This window comes from Poromitra crassiceps, assembly GCF_964638095.1.
Source record: "Poromitra crassiceps genome assembly, chromosome: 2".
Classification (NCBI taxonomy): Eukaryota; Metazoa; Chordata; class Actinopteri; order Beryciformes; family Melamphaidae; genus Poromitra; species Poromitra crassiceps.
The window spans coordinates 28,427,027-28,451,460 of NC_139624.1; the positions used below are offsets into that span (position 1 = coordinate 28,427,027).

The 24,434-nt window shown below is 42.7% G+C and overlaps 1 protein-coding gene across 1 annotated transcript; it reads left to right on the forward strand.

The window, feature by feature from the left end:
• The first annotated feature begins 8,364 nt into the window (after positions 1-8,364).
• pyroxd1 (pyridine nucleotide-disulphide oxidoreductase domain 1) lies at positions 8,365-24,434 on the forward strand. The gene is made up of 13 exons (XM_083656413.1): positions 8,365-8,642; positions 8,763-8,843; positions 9,926-10,045; positions 10,792-10,920; positions 11,211-11,284; positions 11,518-11,696; positions 17,004-17,098; positions 18,232-18,334; positions 18,447-18,559; positions 19,472-19,594; positions 22,496-22,633; positions 22,835-22,924; positions 23,652-24,434. The coding sequence occupies exons 1-13, from the start codon at positions 8,562-8,564 to the stop codon at positions 23,808-23,810; spliced, it is 1,485 nt and encodes a 494-aa protein (XP_083512539.1). The 5' UTR covers positions 8,365-8,561; the 3' UTR covers positions 23,811-24,434.

The following is a 24,434-nucleotide window of genomic DNA, read 5'->3' on the forward strand; positions in this document are numbered from 1 at the left end:
TGATGATGATTAAAAACAGGATTGTCCTTTATTTTGTAAACTAAAAAAAGTGCCTTTTGTTAAAACCTTCGAAAACGATACAAATTTGATTTCTCTCTCTCTCTCTCTCTCTCCCTCCAACATGGCATGAATATAAATAATACACAAAAATAAATAAATAAAATAAATTTGATGTGAAGGCATATCAAATAAACATGTTATTACCTGTTTGTTGTTTTGATAATAAAAAAAAATCAAAACATCTACAACAATTATTAGCCTACAGCTATGCTACATGAAAACAATTTAATTGGTGTTTTATAGACTTAAGTTGACTTCAAAATAAAAAATGCTTGGTTAATTTTTGAAGCAGCATTGAATGACATGATCAGATCCACACACATTATTGGACACATCATTAGAATGTTTAGCCTTAAATGTACTGTATTGCCCCCCAAGATTAACATTGTAATCCTGTATAATCCACCGTCACATGATGTCTCTTTTTTACCATGATTTAGATGAATTGTTCAAACTGTCTAATTTCCGCTCTGAATCCACCTTTTTTGGAGATTTTAATATAAATTGGTCAGATAAAAGTTGTAAACAAAAGTTTTAAATTATATTGTCAAAACATAATTTTCAACATGGTAAAAAGGTCCAACAAGAATCGCTCGATTGAGTAAAACCTTGATTGATCTAATAGTCATAAACAAACCAGAACGAGTACGAGTAATATAATTTATTAACGGGCCTTTCTGACCACAACATGACCCTGATTACCAGAAAAAACAAAACAACGTCTATCAGTGTTTGTGAATGAACATAAACCAGGGAATGCTTTCATTCCAAAAAATAAAATGCCACAATTTGAAAAAGAACTAAACAATATTGACTGGAATGTTGTTTTACAAATCAATGACCTATAACTGTTGTAACACTGTTAAAAACTCTCACAGAACTATTTGAGAAATATACACAGATTTTTTAATCCAAACGAAAAAGAGTCTCCCTGTCTGAATAATGAGATTATCCACCATTTAATGAAGAAAAGAGATCTGGCACTGAAAAAGTCACTGTCCACCAAAGTGAATACGGACCTCCTTATTCTTAAAGTTTTGAGAAATATGGTTTGTGAGGGAACTGCGTAAGGCAAAAACCACTCACTTTACACAGCTGATTGCATAATCTGGAGGAAATAGCGGCTCTCTCTGGAAACACCTATAGTGACTAGGAGACTAGGTTCTAGTCTCTATAAACTTAAAGGAGGACTTACCCCCTAGATATGTATTAGAACAGTGATTTGAAAATACCTATGGAAAAAACCAAGAAATGACATATGCTCTTGTCTATACTGGACTCTTTGGCTGTGTTCAAGTCCAGATTTTTTTTCGGAAATCGACGCCATTACAGTTTGCCTACTGCCTCAAAAATAATTTATTTGAGAGGGGCCATATCTTTATAAATATCAACAACTAGCCAACGCTGTTGGTCTGTATGGAAACAGAAAATCTGAAAATGGTTGAAAGTTATATCAATTTGGTAATTCAGTGGCGAACTAGAAATTTAATTATTTTTCTGCATGTATCTCTATGGCAGGTGTCAAAACTACGTTACGAGAGCAAAGTGACATGGGCTCATTACAGCATCACCGCACAATAGGAGAAACCCCCCGCTCTGGGGTAACACAATGCGAGATTTCTCCACGTCATTCCCTCATACAACTAGCGATAAACCGCGCAATGAAATCTGTTTTTAATTTGCGTTTTGGGGCTTTTCGTGATTCTTGTTAAAAGTTGTGCAAAAGTTTTCCTCTCAGCGCAGTTGCAGGCTGCGCCCTGGCTGGCGAAACAGCCTGGCTCCTCCATGCATGGGGCGCTCTGCCTCACGGAGCAACAAACAAACACAGACAGAAATAGCTGGTGTGCGATTTTTCTTTGTGCGATTGAGGGAATCCCGCATCTTTTTGCGAAGGTGCGACTGGACAGGACGCTTTTCACAGACGGGCACAGTAGCTGAGTAGCCTGCTATAGTCGGATCTCTCCTCCTCCTCCTCCGCCCATTCACAGTCTGTCTGCTGTGCGCGCTCCCGCGGGTGCATGAGAGTGCAGACTCTCCCGTTTGACTGGCCGAGAGAAAGTGCTTCCAAGTCGGACTGATAATATAAACAACATAATTAGAGCTTATCCAGGTAAGATATTTATAATGTAATGACACATTCAGCGATAAACTGTCTACAATGAAGACATATGTCAAATATGACAACGTGGTGTTCAGTATTTTAAGAGCACAGGAGCTACTTGCTTGAACAAACGGTCAAACCCAATCCGCACAGCAAAACACACACACACAGACACACCGAGAGAGCCCAGCTTCTGCTGCGCCCGCCGCCGGAGCTTGGCGCTAGTGCATGAGGTTTACAGTACGACTCTCTCCCGCCCGCTCCCGCCTGCCTGGGCTGGAGACAGTGCTTCCCACTCGGACTGATAATATAAACATCATCATTCGAGCTTATCCAGGTAAGATAGTGACACATTCAGTTAAAAAGTTAAAAGCTGAAAAAAAGTGTTTTGGAGGTAAGTTCTCCTTTAAGCCCAGTAAACAAAAATCAATAATCAAGCTTCTGGAGGTGAAGGAAGGAATTAGCACTGCAGTACAGAAATGGCTAAATGAATTTAATAATTACTTCAATCAGTGGAAGAGCTTGCAGACAATTTTGAACCAGTAAAGTCACCGCATGTTATTGTGAGAGACTCATCACAATCCTTTTAGATTAAAGAGGTTGAGCAAGATAAAGTGGGTAGAATTATTAACAAATTAAGCAATTCAAAGGCAAAGGATCTGTTCGGGCTATAGGGAGAAGAGGACAAGTGGTGCATCATCTCCAGAGTCTCCACCCTAGGAATCTAGTGTTCTAAATAACAGAGAAAAATAATCACCTATAATGATCCTAAAACAGACAGATAGGGTATTTGTTTTTCCTGAAATTGTATGCTTAATTTTACAAATGAGGCATATTATGTGTTAATTTGCATACATTTCAGTAACACTTTATAATAACTTTCAGTCGTAAGTCATTTATAAGCCTTTAGTTAATGATGAACTAATAAAACATTAATATACATTTGTATATTATGAATAAGTGCTACGTTAATGTATCACAAATGTGTTGTAAGTCATCTATAAATCTTTAGTAAATTAAGTGTCCCTCACCTGTTATAAATGATGTGTAAATAGGTTACAATTCATTTACAAGGCTTCCTGCATCCCCTAATCTAAAGTGTACCATTCAGCACACAGGATGACCTCACCTCACCTTTTGGCAAGATTTAGAATGAGGTTGTTTGCCCTACACCGCTCTACTAGGGCCACCACCTCAGCACTGTATGCTAATCCATCACCATTTCTTATGAAACCAACCACTGTTGTGTCATCCGCATATAAAAAAAAAACCAAAACGTAACAAATTGAGAATGGGAAATAAAATCATTAGTATGAAGTGCATACAGCAGGGCTGAGAGAACACAACCCTGGGGAACCCCAATGTTGAGAGTTATGATCTGAGAGAGCATGTTACCTATCTTGACCACCTGCTTCCTCTTTGACAAGAAATCTAAAAGCCATTTGCATAGGGACTGATTAATACCTAAGTTTATCAAATAGTTTGAGGGGCACAATCGTGTTAAAAGCGATACTAAAAGCGATAAATAAAACTCTAACGTATATATGTGGCGGGGGCCTCCAGGTGCTGCAGGATACTGTGAAGGGCGGCACAGAGTCACAGCATCCTCTACATAACCTGTTAGCTCGATAGGCAAACTGAAAGCTGTCCATCTCAACAGTAGCCTGGGTAAACCCAGCCTTCAACGTGATGTCACAGACTATGCCTGTAGCGTAAGTTCAGTGACTGATAGTACATAGAGGTCAGGTGGAGGTTGGGTTTACCCAGGCTATCTCAACAGTAGAGAAATGGTTACAGACCAGACGCTCAAACACCTTCATGACAACAGAAGTTAAAGCAACAGGTCTGTAATCTTTCATGCAGTCAGCATTAGACTTCTCAGGTAGAGGAAACAGCAGATATAAAACATGCAGGGACTCTGCATAACCTAAGAGACCAGTTAAAAATATCAGTAAAAACAGAGGACAGTTGATTAGCGCAGTGCCTTAAAGGGAATGCGGACACATGGTCTGGCCCTGCTGCCTCCCTGCTATTTTGTTTGTGGAGCTTTAACCTCATGCTCTTGAACCACGGAAGGAGGGGATGCAGTTTGCTCTGCCTCTGCACTATCTACTGCACTGAGGTATTCTTCAGCCTGCAAATCTACAGTACAATACATTTCATTTAATTGATCTGGGAGAAGGGGGTCTTCCTCCTGAGCATGGCATTTACTTTTGTACCCTGTGATCATCTGCAGACCTTGCCAAACCCCCTTAGTGTCTTTGTCTGTGTGGAGCATGGAGGCCAGCAGAATTAGATTTATTCTAGGGGCTACTTATGATGTGCTGCCATCTCCCCAGAACTTAAATCAGTGGTTGGGCGAGGATGGTGCCTGCCCGTTGTGTTCTAGTGTATGTACACTGAGGCATATACTGTCAGGGTGTAAGGTCAGTCTCTCCCAGGGGCGATACACCTGGCGTCACAACCAGGTGTTGAAATGTTTGGCAGCTGCAGTTGAGGAAAAGCGGCTAGAAGTAAATTCTCTAGTTGCTAGCAAAGAGACTAGACAGATCAAATTTGTACGTGAGGGAGAAAAGATTAGACCAATTAAGGTCAGGCACAAGTTAGGGCAGCTAAGTGTAGGTGGAGCCTGGGAAATGAGGGTTGACTTGAATGAACAGCTAGTCATCCCTGCATATATAGTTAGCACCCGGCTACGTCCGGACTTGTTACTGTGGTCTGAGGTAGAGAAGAGAGTTTATTTTATCGAACTCACAGTCCCGTGGGAAGATCGAGTTGAGGAGGCTTATGAGCGCAAGAAAGCTAGGTATGCTGAAATGGCAGCAGAGGCAGAGCAGCGAGGTTGGAGGGCTCGAGTGCGGCCTGTAGAGGTGGGCTGCCGTGGTTTTGTGGCATAGTCCGTTATTGCCTTACTAACTGAGTTGGGCATTCGGGGACGGAGCCTGAAACTTGCGGTTAGCAACATGTCTCAGGCAGCAGAACGAGCAAGTGAATGGCTGTGGATAAGGAGGAAACATGCTAGCTGGGGAGCTTGCTAAGGTCCGATTGATTGTTTGTTGTTGGTCATGATTAACGGTCCGCATCAACAGGGCTGAATCATTGACAGTGGTGGTGTAGTTAGGGATTGTTTGTTGTTGGTCATGATTGACGGTCCGCATTAACAGGGCTGAATCATTGACAGTGGTGGTGTAGTCAGGAATGTCATACCGAACCGACCTGGATATAGGCTTAGATAGTGAGGTGTAGTTGTGCGGTGGTAGCATGGAGGGGGGTGTTTCCAGGACGCTGGATTACACCGTTAAGCCTTCTTGAGGTGTCGTGGGGCTAACTTAACGAAACGTCGGTGAAGGAAGGTGCCCACTTGAAAACCCCAATGACATGCTTCATACTGCTGTTGGCTAGGGTAGGTAACTGGTGATTTGTGTCTTGTTTATTAGTTTGTTAGCCTGTTAGCTTGTTTTATTCTGGATTGGGCTTCTAAATGTGTTTTTCCTCGGATTTTGGCACAAGGGATAGTAACATCTTGTCCTGTGTATTAATTAATACTTTGGCTTGAGATTTGGCCTGCAGACTATCCTTATACTTAGCCTTAGCTTTTCTCATAGCTTGCTCAAAATCTGGCTATCGAGATCCTTGTCTCCACTCTTAAAAGCTTGGTTTTTCTTTGCCCATAAGGTTTTAACCTAAACCATATGGTTTATTATTACTAAGGCAGTCAGTCACCATCTTTGATGGGATACAAACACTCTCTGAGAAGTTATTGTAAAATGTAACCATGTCAGTAAACTCATCTAAGTCATCACAAGCATCCTTCCATAAAAGATGAAAGGGAGCAAGTGGGCAATGTTTGTTTGTTTGTTTGTTTGTTTGTTTGTTTCACTTGTTGTCCCACTGTCCGGCCACAGCTAAAATCATGTTATGGTCTGACTGACCGAGGGGGGCTCGCATCACAGCATGGAAAGCCTGGGGGATAGTGCTTTGACACTGATCAAGTGTTTTCTCACCTCTGGTGGCAGTGTGTATTTGTTGTTTAAACCTGGGTAATTACTTTCTCAAATTGACAAGGTTGAAGTCCCCCAGTATGAGAACAGCTGAGCCCGGGTGGGCATTTTCTACCTCCATGATCCGTGCAGCTATAGCTGCTGGGCCGCCAGCATGGCTCCAGCCTGCAGGGGGGTGTACAAAGCTACCAGGATGATTGAGGCTAATTCCCTCTGTAGGTAATACGGTCTGCATCTGCTGGTGAGAATCTCTAGCTCTTGCGAGCATGAACGGCGCAGAACACTGAAAGCTGCCCACTGCTCCCGCCCTGCCCCCTGGAGGAAGGACATGGGATAAATGCAGAGGCGGTATTTCACCATGAGTGTGTGGCTGGCTGTGGCCAGGCGTGTGTTGTTCAACGGGTGTCGTGTGACAATAAAGACAGGTTTATAAGTCTTTCTTCTATCGGCCGATATACGGCCGATAAATCGGCACATGGCTGCATAACAGTAAGGTGATCACAAGCCAGTACTTACTATTTCAGAAAGTCCCATGCTAGCCGCCTGCAGGCTGTCATGTAAGGTAACATAATGAAATCAAGAGGAGAAGCGTGACGCACAGCATTAACCTGTTTGATTACCTGCGACCCAATCATCTCACATCAACTCCCATGCATGGTTAACCTGCTTAAAAATAGAACAAGTGCCAGACTGTTGCTGATGAATAAAACAACAACAACAACAATGCAGCCATTATCGGCCAAACATTCTGACAGGGAGCGAGTCAAGATCTGTCCATTGCTTTGTGTGAAATCACAAATTGGGTAAAAACCGTGGGCACCGCGTCGCATCTGCTGCCGTGTTGTTTATCAGCACAGTAATGATGTTGGATGAAATGTTTTGATGAAATGTTAGATCTGATTCTGACCCAGTGGCCACATTAATCCCTGACATTCATCTCTCACAGGCCTGTATAAGTGGTGTGAGCATAAACAGGATAATGGAGGCTGTGAATTACTACTGGTATTAAATGCAGATGTGGGGGGAAAGAAGAGGGATAATCCTGTTTCTGACTGACTAACTTTGGAAGAGAATAATTTTGCCATCAAACAGTAAAGTTTGTATGTTATATAATCAGGCATGAGAAGTGATTGACATAGATTGGCAATAAATGACAATTAGCCTATGCTTTTTTTATACACTTGCTTTCCTTGGCCTGTCTTCTAATCTATTATTTTCACAATTTTATTTTTTTCACCATCTTTTTCATCTTTACCGTGACAGTGATTTATCAGCCACAACAGCAATGGCTGATATTGTGTGTGTGTGTGTGTGTGTGTGTGTGTGTGTGTGTGTGTGTGTGTGTGTGGTGTGTGTGTGTGTGTGTGTGTGTGTGTGTGTGTGTGTGTGTGCGTGTGCGTGTGCGTGTGTGTGTGGTGTGTGTGTGTGTGTGTGTGTGTGTGTGTGTGTGTGTGTGTGCGTGTGCGTGCGTGTGTGTGTGTGTGAGTGATCATAGCAAAATGTGGTCCTAGAGACATTGTAGCTGGAACTACCACAGAAACAGTTTAAGTACCAGGTGTTTATAAGTCTGTCTGTCTGTCTGTCTATCTGTCTGTCTGTCTGTCTGTCTGTCTGTCTGTCTGTCTGTCTGTCTGTCTGTCTGTCTGTCTCTGTCTGTCTGTCTGTCTGTCTCTGTTGTCTGTCTCTGTCTGTTCTCTGTCTGTCTGTCTGTCTGTCTGTCTGTCTGTCTGTCTGTCTGTCTGTCTGTCTGTCTGTCTGTCTGTCTGTCTCTGTTGTCTGTCTCTGTCTGTTCTCTGTCTGTCTGTCTGTCTGTCTGTCTGTCTGTCTGTCTGTCTGTCTGTCTGTCTGTCTGTCTGTCTGTCTGTGAGAGAAATTATGAAGTGGAGGCAGGTAATAAATTGTGCAGTTGGCACAATTGATTCACATCATCTGCACAGTGCGGATGATGTGAATCAGGTTAAAAAAGAGAGATAAATAGAATGGACAAGGTAATGTGAATGGGAGCACTTTGAGTGGACACATGCAAACCTTGCAATGCAGCTGGATTTCGCGCGGACACATAGCGGATCAAATAGTTTTTCATTATGAAGGTTAAATTCCACTAGGTGGCGGTAATGCAACAATTGGATGCCAACCGTCATGCATAAAACTCAACAGACGAAGAAGAAGAAGAAGAAGAAGAAGAAGAAGAGGAGGAGGAGGAAGAAGAAGAAGAAGAAGAAGGTCTGTGACACAGAGGCCACAATATTCGCACAACGCCTGACTACACTTGTCTGGTTTTAACAGCTAGCAACGTTAAGCAACGTGTCGTGATCTAACAGCTGTCTAACAAGGTCTTTGGTAACATTCTTCTTGTTAGCTAATGCCAGCTGACGTTAGCTTAGCCCTATCTGAAGGGAATGGCATGCAAAACAGAGAAAAGGTTCTTCAAGTTTGTGATCGTGGGAGGAGGCATCGCAGGTGTCACATGTGCTGAGCAGGTAAACATGATCTGAATTTGTAACGTTAGCTCTCGTCTCCAAGGATGCTGCGGCAGGTTTAAAGCTATTTAAACGGTTATCTTAACTTACCATTAACTGTTATTTGATCTTGATTGACAGCTGTCATCCCAGTTTCCCGCAGATGAGGTGGCTCTGATCACAGCAGCTTCTCACATCAAGGCAGTGGCCAACTTCAAACAGGTGATGATGGTCCTAACAGTAACGCTAGGTCACGGTATTACTCTTACTCTTACTAGCTCGCTTTACTCTTAAGGCACTTTGGATAAAGCCACCCACCAAATGGCAGATGTTATGATTATGATGATATCAAGATTCAATAAATGTATTGCCATGTCAACATAGTTGATGGGAATTTGTCTTGGTTCACTCTCAGACAAAGCACACACACAATATACAAACAATAAACCTCAAACACACAAAAATAATTCAGGAACAGTAGCCTACCCACCAGCGTCATATTCAGCAGAAAGTGCATAGAGTTTAGTGCTATAGGTAATACATAATAATGATTCAGTTCAAATTCAGATGCCTTATTATGGCTTGGAGGTAGATGCTATCTCTGAAGCGAGATGTTCTGCTCTTAATGCTCCTGTATCTCCTGCCTGATGGGAGGAGGTTGAAGAGGTAGTGTGCTGGATGAGAGCGGTCTGTCTGCTATGATTCTATTAGCCTTACTGATTATTCTTGTGGAATAAAGTGATGTAAGTGAGGGGAGACTTTGGATGTTCGGCGCACTACTCTTTCCAGCCGAGTCTTGTCCTGAGTGACCAAACCAGACAACAATGGAGAAGGTGTGTACACTCTTAATAGTAGACCTGTAGAAGTGGGTCATGGCTGCTTGACTGACCATGAACTTTTTGAGATGCCGCAGGAAGTAGAGTCGCTGGTGGGATTTGCTGATCTTGAGACTGGTGTTGAGATCCCAAGATAGGGATTTGTGCATGGTGGTCCTGAGGAACCGGAAGGAGGTGACCCTCTCTACCACTTCTCCATTGATGGAAAGAGGGGGAAGGATAGGGGAAGGAGGCTAGTGCTCTTTCTAAAATCAACAACCAGCTCTTTGGTTTTTGAAATGTTAAGTATCAGGTTGTTGTTCTCACACCAGCTCCTCTACTTCTCTGCGGTAGCCTAGCCAGATTCATCATTGTTGGTAATAAGATCCACCACAGAGGTGTCATCAGCAAATGTATACAACAAAACTGATTCGGTGTGTTCCTCTGCTCTGTTCCTCTGTCCTGCTGTTCCTCTGTCCTGCCCGGCAGGTGTCGAAGACGCTGGAGGAGTTTGATGTGGAGGAGCGTCCATCCAGCGTTCTGGAGGAGAAATTCCCCAACCTGACCGTCATCCAGTCTGCTGTCAAAGCCCTCCACACACACACACATGTGAGTAGCTGTCCAGCAGAGGATGTAAGAAATTGTTAGACTCTGCCTATATTATATATGTTAGACTCTGCCTTTATGTTATTTTGAATTCATACTGTATAGTGATATTTAATATTATATGGCACATATACTGTACAGTACATACATCACATACTTCTAATTTAGTAATTCATATTTAAGTAATCAGTCATGACTGCTAGACTAGTATCATCAGTATGTAACAACTGCATTAACTACAGTAACAGTTGCAATTTAGTCCTTGATATACACACCATAGTTTCCATCAATCCAGTTTAGTATAATATAACTGCAACAAAGTGTAGAGAGCAGTGTAGTGACTCTGTCTATTGTCGCCGCCTTGTGGAGGTTTGGTTGCACCACATCACTAATTGGGCACAAATGCAACATGTAACCATGGAATGGTCTCGTTCATTCCTGTGGTCTATGCTGTTTGTTAAAATTGTGATCGGCGGCATAAAAATGTAAATAAATTAAAAAGAAAATAACATTAGCAGCAACAACAACAATAATATCAAGAATATCAATAATAATAATAACAATAATAATAATAATACAATAGATGGGAGTTATAAGTCTAGTTGTGGAAAAATCATGGGGGGGGTCACCTCACCAATTCATGAAAAGGAACATCATTCTCCTAAAATCAAAGACCAGAGTAATACGTTTTGAATCAAGATGTAACATGAAGTCCAAGTATGCTTGTTCATTCTCCCTCCTGTCCTCAGACTGTGCAGACTGTGGACGACCAGCTTGTTGGCTATGAGAAGCTGTGTCTGTGCAGCGGGGGCCGACCAAAGCTGCTCACCCAGGACAACCCCTGTGTGCTGGGGCTCCGGGACACTGACAGCGCCCAGGTATGACCCCATCTCTCTGGAAGTCTGTAGTCTGAATGACGTGCAGGTCTGTGTTCCCCTGAAGATACTGAACTGCTGAAACACACTCACAGGGAGAATCACACAGTACTTCAAGAGGAAGCAGTTCATCTTCGCCTTTTTTGGGGCAGTTCAATATTTTGTTGTTATGATTATGGTGTGTTTTTGTTTTAGATTTATCAGCATTATAGTTACACTACAACATTGTACTGTACTTGCAATAAAACACCATGTGGATGCTTACCAGTTTTCCCCATACATGTGTTTGACAGGAGTTACAGAAGCGGTTATCCAAAGCAAAGAGAATCGTTGTTGTTGGGAATGGAGGGATCGCCTTGGAATTAGTGTGAGTCACAATGGTCAAATTTCGGAAATCGTGTGTGTGTATTTCTCAGATGGGAGCTTATTCTGATTTGATTATTATTCGGATGGGTGCTTATTAAAAAATATATAGTCGCAGTTGAGGAACTTTGAACCCACAGCCATGGAAATCGTCCATAACATTATCAGCATGTTTAATTCAGGTTATTCACAGTTTATTCATTCTTAATCACACTGTTACTGGATGTGTATGTCCAGGTACGAGGTGGAGGGCTGTGAGGTGATCTGGGCTGTGAAGGACAAGGCCATAGGAAACACCTTCTTTGACGCCGGAGCAGCTCAGTTCCTGATGCCCTCGCTGCAGAGCGACAAACCAGAGAGAGACGCTCTCTGCAAGAGGGCACGCTACACTGAGGAGCCCCAAACCTTCACTGCAGGTCTGCACTGTAGAATGACCCACACCTTCACTGCAGGTCTGCACTGTAGAATGACCCACACCTTCACTGCAGGTCTGCACTGTAGAATGATTTTCAGGCCCTCGCTGGCGACGCTAAACTTTTAGCTAACCTGTTCGCATCTATGTTCGCAATGGCATCCCAAGTATCATCATACTATTATGGGATGCGATGCGAACAGTTGTGTTATGATCCAAACAGGTTCATTTCCTCGATGTGCAGTCTTCCTCAGAGACGTCACTTGACGTCTCTGAGGAAGACTGCAGGAAGCAGCAGTCGAAACTGTCAGGTATGACAAAAAAACAGTCTTTCCATAAGAAAAACTTAATAGTTGTATTATGGGATGTGCGTTTCCCAGGCAACGACACACGTTGACACGTTTTGCAACAGCGCTGCACGCTGGCACAATGCTCCTACAAGCAAAATGCTTATTGTTTTGAATGATTTGGCATCTTCTATTACTGTCAACACTGTCAACACCAGTCAGTATTGTTGTATTGTAATAATATGCCATAAAGGTTTATTGAAATTTTGGTGAGAGCAGGAAAAAAATAAAATCTGGCCTGGCGGGGGCGCCGTTGGCCTGGCGGGCCCACCAGGCCTGTAGAATGGTAGGGGAAACACTGATATCTATATCTATATCTCTCTATATATATATATATATATATATATATATATATATATATATATATATATACCAGGTGAGGGCGCAATCTAACTAGTTTTAGGTGGAGCTGCCATAGCCTAGGTAAACCCAGCCCCCACGTGACCTGCTCTCTCAGTTCCCAGTGACTGAGAACAGGTCTGAGAGCAGGTCACGTGGGGGATGGGTTTACCCAGGCTAGAGCTGCCAAGGTGAATCATGAGAGGTGAATGAGCAGCACTCAGCAGCGAGCGGAAGCGGAAATGCAGAGAGCAAAGCGGAGTTTTGTTTCAGACCATTACGATTTATATCAAGCTATATATATATATATATATATATATATATATATATATATATATATATATATAGCTTGACAAAACTCCGACAAAACTCCGCTTTGCTCTCTGCATTTCCGCTTCCGCTCGCTGCTGAGTGCTGCTCATTCACCTCTCATGATTCACCTTGGCAGCTCCACCTAAAACTAGTTAGATTGCGCCCTCACCTGGTTGTGACCACGTAGTGAAATGAGTGAAATCCACTCTTTCAGCACATATATTTGATAAAATAAAAGAATCTATAGAAAATTCCACATGATCGAAGTGAACGATCAATTATCGATTTTTGATTATTGATGCCCATCCCTAGTTGCTGGGTCCTGTCCTGGTCTGTTGATTAGCCACACTGTTCGCCAGTGTATTTTGTTTGACAAATAATCTTAGTTTGGGCTCAAAGTCCTAAAAAAAACGGGTGATTACGTCAGACATTGTAGTGGTCTGACAAATGACGTATGATATTCAGATAATACATTACAGTATACAGTAAATAGCTGGTGTTAGCCTCTGCCCGTTAGCCAGCTGTTAGCTGTGAGCTACGTTAGTTATGTGGGTGCAAAATGCCACCGAATGACCAATTTGATATCACTGTTAACCATTTCGAGTCACGCTCCTTCCAGAAAGCCCACCAGCTTTGATATCTGTTGGCTAGTTGTTGATATTATAACAATACTGTAGCTTCTAAGTTCTAAACTAGCGTTTTACGGCGATGCGGGCAGACTGACATGGCGGAGACTGTATCGCGTATTTCCGCTCTGGACGCAGACAAAGAGTTACAAAGAGAGAACAGACACACAGAGAGAGCAGCGCTATATTAGGTTCGGTTCTAACATTTTAAGTTCTTTAGTGCAAATGATAATGTGCGTTGATACAGAGCGCACACATGTTTGTTTTCATAGAACATCAATGGTTATACAGATAGGAACAAACTGACTGGAGGGGGGCTTTAAAGGAACACACCAACATTTTGAGAGAGAGATTTAGATGGGAGAAGATACATGCCTTTCTCTTCTGTGTGTGTACAGTATAAAGTGCGTTGCAGCCCTCCTGCGAGTGAGCTTAGCACTACAATGGTAGTCAACGGTACAGTGGCATACCCCCGTTCAGTCCCCAAAAATACTCATACCAAAAGTGCCAAAACGCTCATATGTACATGTTGTGACTCGTGTACTCACCACGCTATGAAATAATAATCCAAAATGACAAGAAACGGTCATTTTCAAAGTAAAGGAAGTTCGGAACTTCTTTCCAAACATGGACGCCTGGCACATTTGATATGTACACAGCACCTCAAAAGCACCATGGCAACTTACAGTTTTTCACAATTGTTTAAACACATTTCCTGACAGACTACCTCACTTTCTCAAAACCCTAAACACAAATCTCAAAACTCACACACAAAATGCAAAATCCTACACTTCTCTTGCAAAAGCACACTTTGCCCTCAAAACAGTGTTAACTCTTCACTAAATGGTATTTTCTTTTCAAATGACAAACACATACATCATATGAGTAGACATTTCTAAGTACCCATTGAACACTGGTGTGCAGAATGGAAAACACTATAGTATGAATGGAAAACACTATATGAATGCTTTATCAGTAGAATTATGCCTTTGCATGTTCAGTGTTACACTTTCATCTGTTGGATGTAAAATATTACCATATCATGTTTTTACATATACTCAAATAGAAAACAACACACTATAATTTAACACATTCACTGCCAGCCGTTTTTCAATACTGTAGTTAGCTTCTGCCAGAGGGTTTTTTTGAGGATTCTGGCTCATCTTTCAAGAGCCGAGGATTCGTTTCTGTTAGGATTTTGTGAACACACAATATCTCAAAAGAACTAATAGAATGTGTGCTTTCTCTGTCTAAAAGAGTTAGTTTGTAGAGTTAGTAGTTATGTAAGCATTATTTATTTTATTTATTTATTTGTTTATTTGTCAGGGACAATGCAAGAATCATTGTAACAAGTTACAAGAACATGAAACATATGCGATGCATATAGGATATCTAGCCAAGGCTAATTTGCAATCCCTGTCCCTGGGTAGGCTTTTCTAATAAAAAACATAATCTAAACAAAGTGCAAACATAAAAATTGTGACACGATCATACAAAATTTACAGTAAAATTATGCTACTACATCATACAAGATTTACAGTAGAATTACACCACTACATCAGTGATCAATGGTCGCAGGTTTGATTTTGCTTCAGCCAGTGTTTCACCTTTTCATTAAAGCTTTTCAGATTAGTTTGCATTTTTATTTCTGTTGGTAGGGAATTCCACATGTGTATCCCTTTTACTGAAAAGGATGACTGACCGAAGGTAGTTTTGCGTTGGGCCACTCTACAATTGCCATTCGCTGATCCCCTTGTGGCAATTCTATTGCTGTTTATTTTTGTGACATATGGTGAAAGTACGGCTGGGACGAGATTATTCACACATTTAAAAATCAACTTGACAAATGAAAACTTAATGAAGCTGTCAAAACTGAGCAGCTTGTACTTGTGTAGAATTTTACAGTGATGCCATTTCATTTGTTTTCGATCCATTATTTTCAGTGCCTGTTTGTACAGTGATGTGACAGGTTTGACAGTTGCCTGTGAAGCCTGGGCCCATACAGTTACACAGTAAGATAAGTGAGAAAATATCATGGCATGCATGAACAGTTGAGCTGCCTTGAGAGGTATGTAATGTCTTATCATTCTAAAGCAGTTCAAATTGATCTTAGCAGTTGAATACAGCATGGTTTCAGCGTCTGAAAATGTATTCAGAGATAAACGGCTTTTTGTGAAATTCGATAGAACAGTCACTTTAACCATTCATTTTTGGCATCAGTAAGACGTCAGACATCTAAACAATAGTTTTGAACAGTAATTTCCTCCATAACAGCAGGAAACACCCCTCTCCTTCAAACTCCTCCCTCCGTGTGTGTTCTTCTTGGCTGCAGCGGGCGTGTCACAAGCTCGTTTCTGTTGCTGCTGTAACCTCGCGTCACCAGGCTCACTGCTTTGCTGCTGCTGTGCCTGTCTGCTGGCGGCCGCTGGGCAAGTCTGGATGGGCTCGCTCGTTTCTTGGGGTTCTGAGAGCTTTGATGAAGCTTTTGCGATTCTGGTCTTATTTATGCTGCGTGTTTCAAAGTGTGTTCCACCCGTAATCTATTATGCAAATTTGCAAAACCCCACCGCCAGCTCCCAAGCGCGAAAGCGTTTTCGCCAATCCATTTTCATGAGAATGGCTTCCTCACACTGCTTTTTGCTTGCCTTCCTCTAGAATGGAGAGCACTGTCGCCACTTAGTGGGTCGGTGGAATGGGTTGTACACGTTCGGTGGCTCCAATATTTTTTATAGGAGACGTGGGGGGCATTGATCCACGTAGCACCGTCAAAATTTTTTTTTTTTTTTTTTGACGTCTCAACTCGTCATTGGCAGTCAACCGTTGGATTTTTTTTGACGAGTCAACTCGCCATTGGCAGTGAACGTGTTAACAACAAATAATATTTTATTTGTACCCAAAATGTGCAGTCTACTGTAAATCACAGCAAACAGGATGAAAATGGGATGAAATGAAAGAGATAACAGAAAATAGGCAATAAACAAAACAATTAGGCTGCATCCTGCACCATTCATTGTTCTCCAAACAAACCAGGAGCTCATCTGTGACCCTTCTATAGAAAATTGCTGATTGCTAATTGCACAACAGCCTTTGGAGTTTAGAAATGTGATTGGCAGTCAGTGTGTTCTGTGTGAACACCAAGAGAGGGAATTCAGGAAGAGTGTGCAAGATATAGAGAATTGTGTGTAGTGTTGTGAAAAATGTGTGGTTTGGAATGGGAATCTGAGTCTGAAGCAGAAAATCTGCTTGGAGTTCAGCAGAATTGGTTTGGCAGTTGGTACATGAGTTTCAGGTTGTGCACATTGTGTCTGATGTTCCAATTAATGTGTTTAAACAATTGTGAAAAAAATTACTTAAAAAAAACAGAAAACAGACTGATGATTGCACACAGCGCCGACGCTATCGTTCTTGTCCCTTTTGTTGATGGAAGTAACGTTAGTTGCCATGGTGCTTTTGAAGCTCTGTGATTGATTAATTGATTTTATTTATGGCTATAGAAGACAATTTCATTGGCAATGCCGCCCCCTAGCAACACAAAGTCAACATTACAGTGTGACTAATGGACGGAGAGAAAATCCATAATACCCCTTTGGTGGGGGACAAGTTAATTGTGTGTGTGTGTGTGTGTGTGTGTGTGTGTGTGTGTGTGTGTGTGTGTGTGTGTGTGTGTGTGTGTGTGTGTGTGTGCAGACGACAGGCGAGGTCATGGTGCTGGTCCTACAGAGCCTGGCAGTGCTCTCGGTCCAGACTGGCATGAAGGACTCCTTCTGAGAGGGGCAGAGGAGGTAAGATATTGTGTTACTTCAGATCCTAGACGATACCTCCTGTACATTTTATGATAATGTTATAATAATGCTTATTTTTATGCAGAACTTTTCAAAACATAGATACAAAGCTAAAATCAAACAAGTTAAAAACAGATAAAATAAACAGAAAAAGCAAGCACGGTAAGAGATAAAATATGTAGACCTCCTTGTTTCTCATGTGTCTTTGTCCTTTTTCTACTCTGTTTCCTGTTTGTTCATTTTTGCCTGAATGACATGAGGCTTGTGATCAAGAAAACCAATGCATTTTTATGGCAAATAAACCTTAAACTTGATTTTTGTAAAGAGAAACATCCACTCCACTTTGGAACCAAAATGGGTGTACTGGTGTATCATATTGGTTGTCAGGCAATCGATAAATCAAATTAGAGCAATAAAACATACACTACCGGTAATACAATTTCTGATCCGATTCTTGTTGCAGAAATGAGGTGGTCTACATTTTAGGGTTTTGTAACATTATTATCGTTCCTTATTGTATATAAAGCAAGTGGGCAACATCTGTCTGCTGTCTGTCTGTTTCCATTTTTGGCTCACTGATGATGTCTCAATGTCTATGGCATCATCAGTGACATCATTATTGACAAAAAAAAAATCATCTTATGACATCACTGATGATGTCATAGGCATTGTGACATCATCAGTGATGTCATAGGCATTATGACATCAGTGACAGTGATGTCATCAGTGATGCGAAGATGTGCAAATGTACATGCCAATCATGCCAATAGAGCAGGTGATTGTGTGCTGCGCATGCCAATAGAGCAGGTGAGGCCACGCAGCAGCCGAGCTGCAGTGGGCGAGCCTAGGGTACCCTAGTTAGATTACGATTACCTTGACAGTAGTAAATGGGTATACTAATATTTTAGGGGATCAATAAATCAATCGCTTCCATGCAGTTTTCTTTACTTTGATCTAAGTGTGCAAGTTTAATCTCCTTATCAGTAGAGTATTCAGCATTGCCCACTGGTTCTTGGCTATCAGCCGTTGTGGCAAATCAGGGCAGATCAGATTCAAGCAGCTGGAAGGACTGTGAGTTCATAAGGCATGGAACACTTAAGCCGCTTCCTCTCCCCCTGCTCTTCTGTGGTCAGGTGACCCACAGTGTTTCAGTGGAATACCAGTGTGAGGTGGAGAAGATCTGCACCTCCCAGGAGCTGCTCACCGGCCCTCAGCAAACACTCGGATCTGAGAGCGGTGAGAACGAGATTCAATACTCGTAACTTGTCGTCTTGTGTCTTGACTGTTCCCTCTTTCCCTCCCTCTGTTTCCTCTCCTTCCTCCTCATGCCTCTCTTCCCTCTGAGCAGGATCCTGGCCAGTCTACGTCCAGCTGACCAATGGGAAGACATTTGGCTGTGACTTCGTGGTCAGCGCGACCGGTGTGGTGCCGAATACAGAACCATTTCTCCATGGCAACAATGTAAGGACACTTTTCAGTATAGTATCATCTAAAGAAGCCTGCGAGTATTTGAGGGATCTGCAGGCTAAAGCAGCATACTAGCTGCATAGTGGATTTGAGTTGAGCTCTTGACTTTTGTTACGTCATTGTCCCTCACCCATCATGTTACTTCCCATTAAATATGCCCCCCCCCCCCCCCAGTTTCCCAGGTCACATGACTCGCAATGAAGGAAGCAATAAAGGAGCAGACTGTAAAATCACACAATCACACAGACCGTCCAAAATCCTCTCCAGTTCCCCTTCATTGCCTCTAGATGTCACTGAAGGAGCTGAGCTGTTATCACTCACAGTCACAGTCGGTTTCCAGTCTGTTTTATAGCTGATTTAATGTTTTCCGTCCAGATCGTTTCTGTTATAGCTAACATCCTTTGTGCATGCAGTTTGAAAGTGGTTCTTTTTGGAGTTGCATTAAAACACATTTGACTTGTGTATTTGGCAGCTGAGGTATCGTGTCCTTTGTCATATTTTACTGATGTGAACTATTATAACTTAACTAGATAGTTCATTAGAAAACAACAACAACATAACCTGAGATAACTGAAGATGTCTGCATTTCAAGAAAAATTAAAATCAAAGTACAAATGTTTTTGACAGGTGACCCACAGATTAACATTTTCTTTTTCATGGAAAGCTATGGGGACAAATTAAAACAGAAATGTCCCCCCCCCAAAGCTTCAGAGTATATTGGTAAAGAATGTAATTTGTCACAACTATGATAAATATATTGGCCATGAATGATAATTATTTGTGTGTGTCTCTGTGTGTGTGTGTGTGTGTGTGTGTGTGTGTGTGTGTGTGTGTGTGTGTGTGTGTGTGTGTGTGTGTGTGTGTGTGTGTGTGTGTGTGTGTGTGTGTGTGTGTGTGTGTGTTCAGTTTGCTCTGGCAGACGACGGCGGGCTGCAAGTTGACGACCACATGATGACATCTGAACCAGACATCTATGCTGCAGGAGACGTGTGCACTGCATGCTGGGAGCACAGCCCACTGTGGCAACAGGTAGACGCATAGACAGAGCATTGCATTAACCTGTACAGAGCTCCAGTTATGTTCCTCCAGACTGTATGGAGCCCTCCAGGTCCTGTGTCGAGTCAAATACGAAATTGGCTGAAATAAGCCTTTGCAACAACTATTTCATGTTTGGCGGTGAATACTATCTACAGACTTCTGGAGTGGCCATGGGTTGTGCTGCAGCTCCCAGTGTTGCGAATCTGTATGTGGGTACCTTTGAGAGTAACTTTGTATATAACCCCTCCGTTAACCCATACATACCCCACATAAGTCTATTGTTGAGATTCATAGACGACATCTTCCTGATCTCGAACGGGACCATAGCCTCCTTGATTGATTTCCACACCCTACTCAATACATGGAATAAACACCTCCAGTTCACCATTGATCACTCCCCGGACTGTATTCACTTCCTGGATGTTTCTATATACAAATACAATAATAAACTGAGTTCAACCATCTACAGGAAACCCACCGATAGAAACACCCTCCTGCACGCTTCCAGCAACCACCCCTCCCACCTCAAGGACAATCTCTCAACCGGGCCAATTCATGCGCTTACGCAGGCTCTGCAGTGATAAGCGTGACTTCATGTCAAAGTCAGCCGACATGAAGATGAGGTTCCACTTCCTGGAGAGGGGCTGTCTCCCACGCCTTTAAACGTGCACTCCGCTCGCCCAAAGACACATTGCTGGAACCCAAAAGACTAGATACATCTCCTCCCAGAATCACTGTGACACTCCAGTATTCCCCCCTGGCCAACAAAATCAGCAGATGCCTGCTGAAACACTGGAGAGTATTGCAGGTGCATGGCAGCTTCACTGACCCCCCCAGGGTTGCCTTCACACGCAACCCCAACATCAGAGACAGACTAGTCAACACCACACACTCTCCAGTTAACGCACAGCGCGCATTGCTCATGCTGCGCACAGACGCTAAAACTCAAAGCTTTCATAACGCTGGACAGACAGACTGTCACACTCAAACACGACCACCTGCGCGTCACAGGGAGTGATACACGCCATCAAGTGTCCCTGCCATCTCCTGTATGTCGGCAAAACAATCCGCCCATTACGCACACGCATTACCGAGCACAAAAACGCCATACGCCTCCGTGACACCAAAGCCCCACTGGTCGATCACTTTATAAATCATTCCCATAGTGACAGTGATCTCCAATTCTGGGCCATTGACTTAATCAAACGGACTCAATGAGGACTTTGATCTGTCATGTTTCCTTTGAATATATTTGTGTCGGGTCTCCCCCCCCACAGACATCTTGATCGCATTTCCAGTTTTCACTTGTATATAGTGGTATTGTTATATTTCTACATTGTGCCTTTACTATGTCTGGATGATTCTGCTTCTATATGTATACCGTAGCTCTATTTCTGACGTAATTGTTGCATCACACTCTGCTTCCGTGTGCCACCTAAACTCACCTTTGCCACGTATGCTTTTTATACAGGTGTGGCAGTCCACTTGCCCGTCTATTGAAGATGTACATTGTTTGTTAAACTATTGTAGTTGACATGTACTTTATGTCGTAATTAAAACCTGTCTATAGGTATCCAAGAAGCTCCTTTTTTCTCTTTTCTGATTCACTTTTGGCCTGCTCAGCTTCCTTGTGCCACATTTTTGTTTTTTCCTAACCTTTAAATGGCAGCAGCCTAGGCAGGGTTCCCACGCATCCTGGAAAACAGTTGACTTTTGACAATTTTCCAGTCATGGAAAATATGAGAAATAGTCAAATGTCCTGGAAAATCTTGTATTGTCCTGGAAAATTATGTCAACATTCTTCTACTAAGCTCAGAGCTCCTAAAAACAGATAACATCTGTAAGGGCTATTGCCAGCCGGTAACGCCTAAGTTATGTTCAGGATCATTGACGTTTAACGATTAATGTTCAAATATGGTAGTTTATGGACAAGAGTATTTTCAATAGGCTCCTCTCAGTGATGTTGTGGAAACACTGTGAACACACCCAAAGTCATGTCACGTTCATGTCACATGTCAGGTTGGCTGACATCACTACAACTAAAGTGTCGGTGTTTCACTAAAGTGAAAACTGAATAATATAAGGTTACCTTATCCTTCAAATGGGACTAATAGCTGGTAACTGTGGCAGGTCCCTGACCTATTATGTATCTATTTGAAGTCCTTGACACGAAAAAGTTTGAGAACCAAAGGTCGACAATCAGCAGACCCTACATGGCCCAGGGCAACGGCCAATCACAGTTCTTGCGCTGTTCACGTCAACCACGACGACCCGACGCTCCATCATATTTTTGGGAAGCTGCACGGTAGCCTCGCCAGCAGTCTCCTTCACCTCGGCGCTACCCACGCAAAGGCATCGGTGCCACTATCACATCTGAGCATAAATTCCACTTTAGTGTAAGGTGCGATCCCTGTCTGACATACCAGCTAGATCGTCACTGAAAATGTCCTGGAAAAGTCCTGGAAAATTATCTCTAGGAGAGATCATTTATAATAATTAAAAAGAGTAGGAACCCTGCTAGAGGTTACACAATATTGTTGGTTGCTGTTTTTGTTGTTGTCGAGTTAAAATAATATTGCAGAAAATAATAATAATACATAATAATCTTAAAGTTAGTGTAGCAGGTGATTACTTTTGAGTTAGATTATGGAAATTTGAAAAGAGGTAATGGAGAAGTCCTGCAAAGGTTTTGGAACAGTGATGGAAATTAGATGAGGAATAGTCTCATTTCCCAGAGCAAATAGTTTATTGTTTAAATTACTGTTTAAAACAATGACAGAAAAACATTTCAAACACTGCCTGTTCCATGGACAGATTCATCAGTATGTCCTGGTGTCTGTATAGAAGAAACAAAGCTTTATATTCCGGTCCGTGTGTCTGTGTCCTGTGCAGATGCGGTTGTGGACCCAGGCCCGTCAGATGGGCTGGCACGCCGGCCGCTGCATGGCAGCGCACGTCCTGTCAGAGCCAATGGAGCTGGACTTCTGCTTTGAACTCTTCTCACACATCACCAAATTCTTCAACTACAAGGTGTGTGTCGTTTCACTGTGGTGGAGGGATGAGATTCAATATGAAAACCAGTTCATCTACTGTGCAGGTCGTAATCCGCCAGCTTTTAATTAGACACCCCCTCAAAGGCATTTCACAGTGTCGTCTTCTTCCCTTCACTTCCCCCAGGCTGGTTCCCCCCTGTGTGTTTTTACAGCATCCTCTCTTCTCGTCACACCATAGGTGGTCCTGCTTGGCAAGTTTAACGGGCAGGGTCTGGGGTCTGACCAGGAGCTGCTGGTGCGTTGCACTAAAGGCCAGGAGTACGTCAAGGTGAGTGGACGTGATTAAAACGTGATGTTAATACTCTGCATGTTGATGTTACACTGTTTTTAAAAAGATGGCACCAGTATAATTTTGCTTTTGGCTTGCAGTAGCGGTGTGCTATATCGTATTGTACATGATAATACCGGTACAATTCATATTCATATCGTCAAAAATTCATATTGCGATATCTACACTATAATGACAGTAGCGCGTCTCTCTGTCCGTCTCTCTGTCCATCGCGTATCTCGAGAACCGTTGGTCGGATCGACTTCAAACTTGCGCAGTGTGTCAAGGTGGACCTGACGGAGTGCAGAGCACTGTTTTTGTTCGTTCAATATTAATAGTATGTTTAATATTAATTAATATGTGTCCGATTCTGCTCCTCCCGGGTGAACAACGAAACGAGCGCTCCCTCCGAGTCCCTGAGAATGAAAAAATGAAACCGGTGTGTGTGGTGGTGGGGGGTCTAAAGTATAATTTCCCCCCAACCCGCATCGCCAAAGTGCCGCTCTAGGCAATTTCCTAGTCCGCCTATATGTACACGCCCGCCCTGATGACACACATTTTGACCAATGGGCAATTTGTTGAAATGGACTTTCTCGATGTACAGGAACAGCATGTGAAAATCACCTTTCACCTTCAAATCCAGAGCGAACAGGAAGCAGGGGAGAAACCATCCCGGAGCCCACTCAGCTTAATTGTCACTGACACCCCCCTCTGGTTTTTGTTCCAGGTCGTTCTTAGCGGGGGGCGGATGGTGGGCGCGGTGCTGATCGGGGAAACAGACCTGGAGGAGACTTTCGAGAACCTGATCCTCAACCGGATGGATCTGATGCCCTACAGAGACGAGCTGCTCAACCCCAACATCGATATAGAAGACTATTTCGACTGAACGCCGGGGCGGCCATTGACACTTTGCAGATCGAACGCTGCAACTGAAGTATGATGCAGACAGTGGACATTACTCAAAGAAATATGATTTTAAAGCTGCAAATGTCTCAAGGATGTCTAAAAAATATTGAGAGAAATACTGATCACAGTTCAATCGACCACATCTCAGTGACTGAACTCAAGGAGAAGACTGGATCACACGATTCACTGGCAAATGTGTTCCCGTCTTCTCCTTGGGTTCAGTCACTTAGAAGTGGCCCACTGTTGTCCAGTATTTTGTCCTATTCTGAGAGCACCAACTTCCCTCTGGAGGGGCTGAAACACAAGAGATGCCTTCTGCATTGAGAGAAATGTTGCATTCAGTGCACTCTATCATGCCACGGCTGGTGTGTCAGTTTGAGAAATGGCTGTGTAAAAAAGCAGAGAGATTGTCTTTGTCCTCAGTCTACTTGTAAAGGATTTACTTTTGCTTGAAATATAATTTTTTTCCTTCCAGCAGGTGGAAATTGTTGTGTGAAACATTGGCTGACTTATTTTCATACATGGATGTGAATAGCGTTAGGCTACTTAACACCTGTTTATTTAGCAAAGGGTATGATAACCAGCTATCAGACACATCTATTGA

What these genes read in the sequence shown, in the direction of transcription:
- pyroxd1 (XM_083656413.1), top strand. Translation starts at nt 8,562, where the DNA reads ATGGCATGCAAAACAGAGAAAAGGTTCTTCAAGTTTGTGATCGTGGGA. An exon ending in ACAGCCCACTGTGGCAACAG is followed by an intron (nt 19,595 to 22,495) that starts GTAGACGCATAG and finishes TGTCCTGTGCAG; the next exon opens with ATGCGGTTGTGGACCCAGGC. An exon ending in CCAAATTCTTCAACTACAAG is followed by an intron (nt 22,634 to 22,834) that starts GTGTGTGTCGTT and finishes GTCACACCATAG; the next exon opens with GTGGTCCTGCTTGGCAAGTT.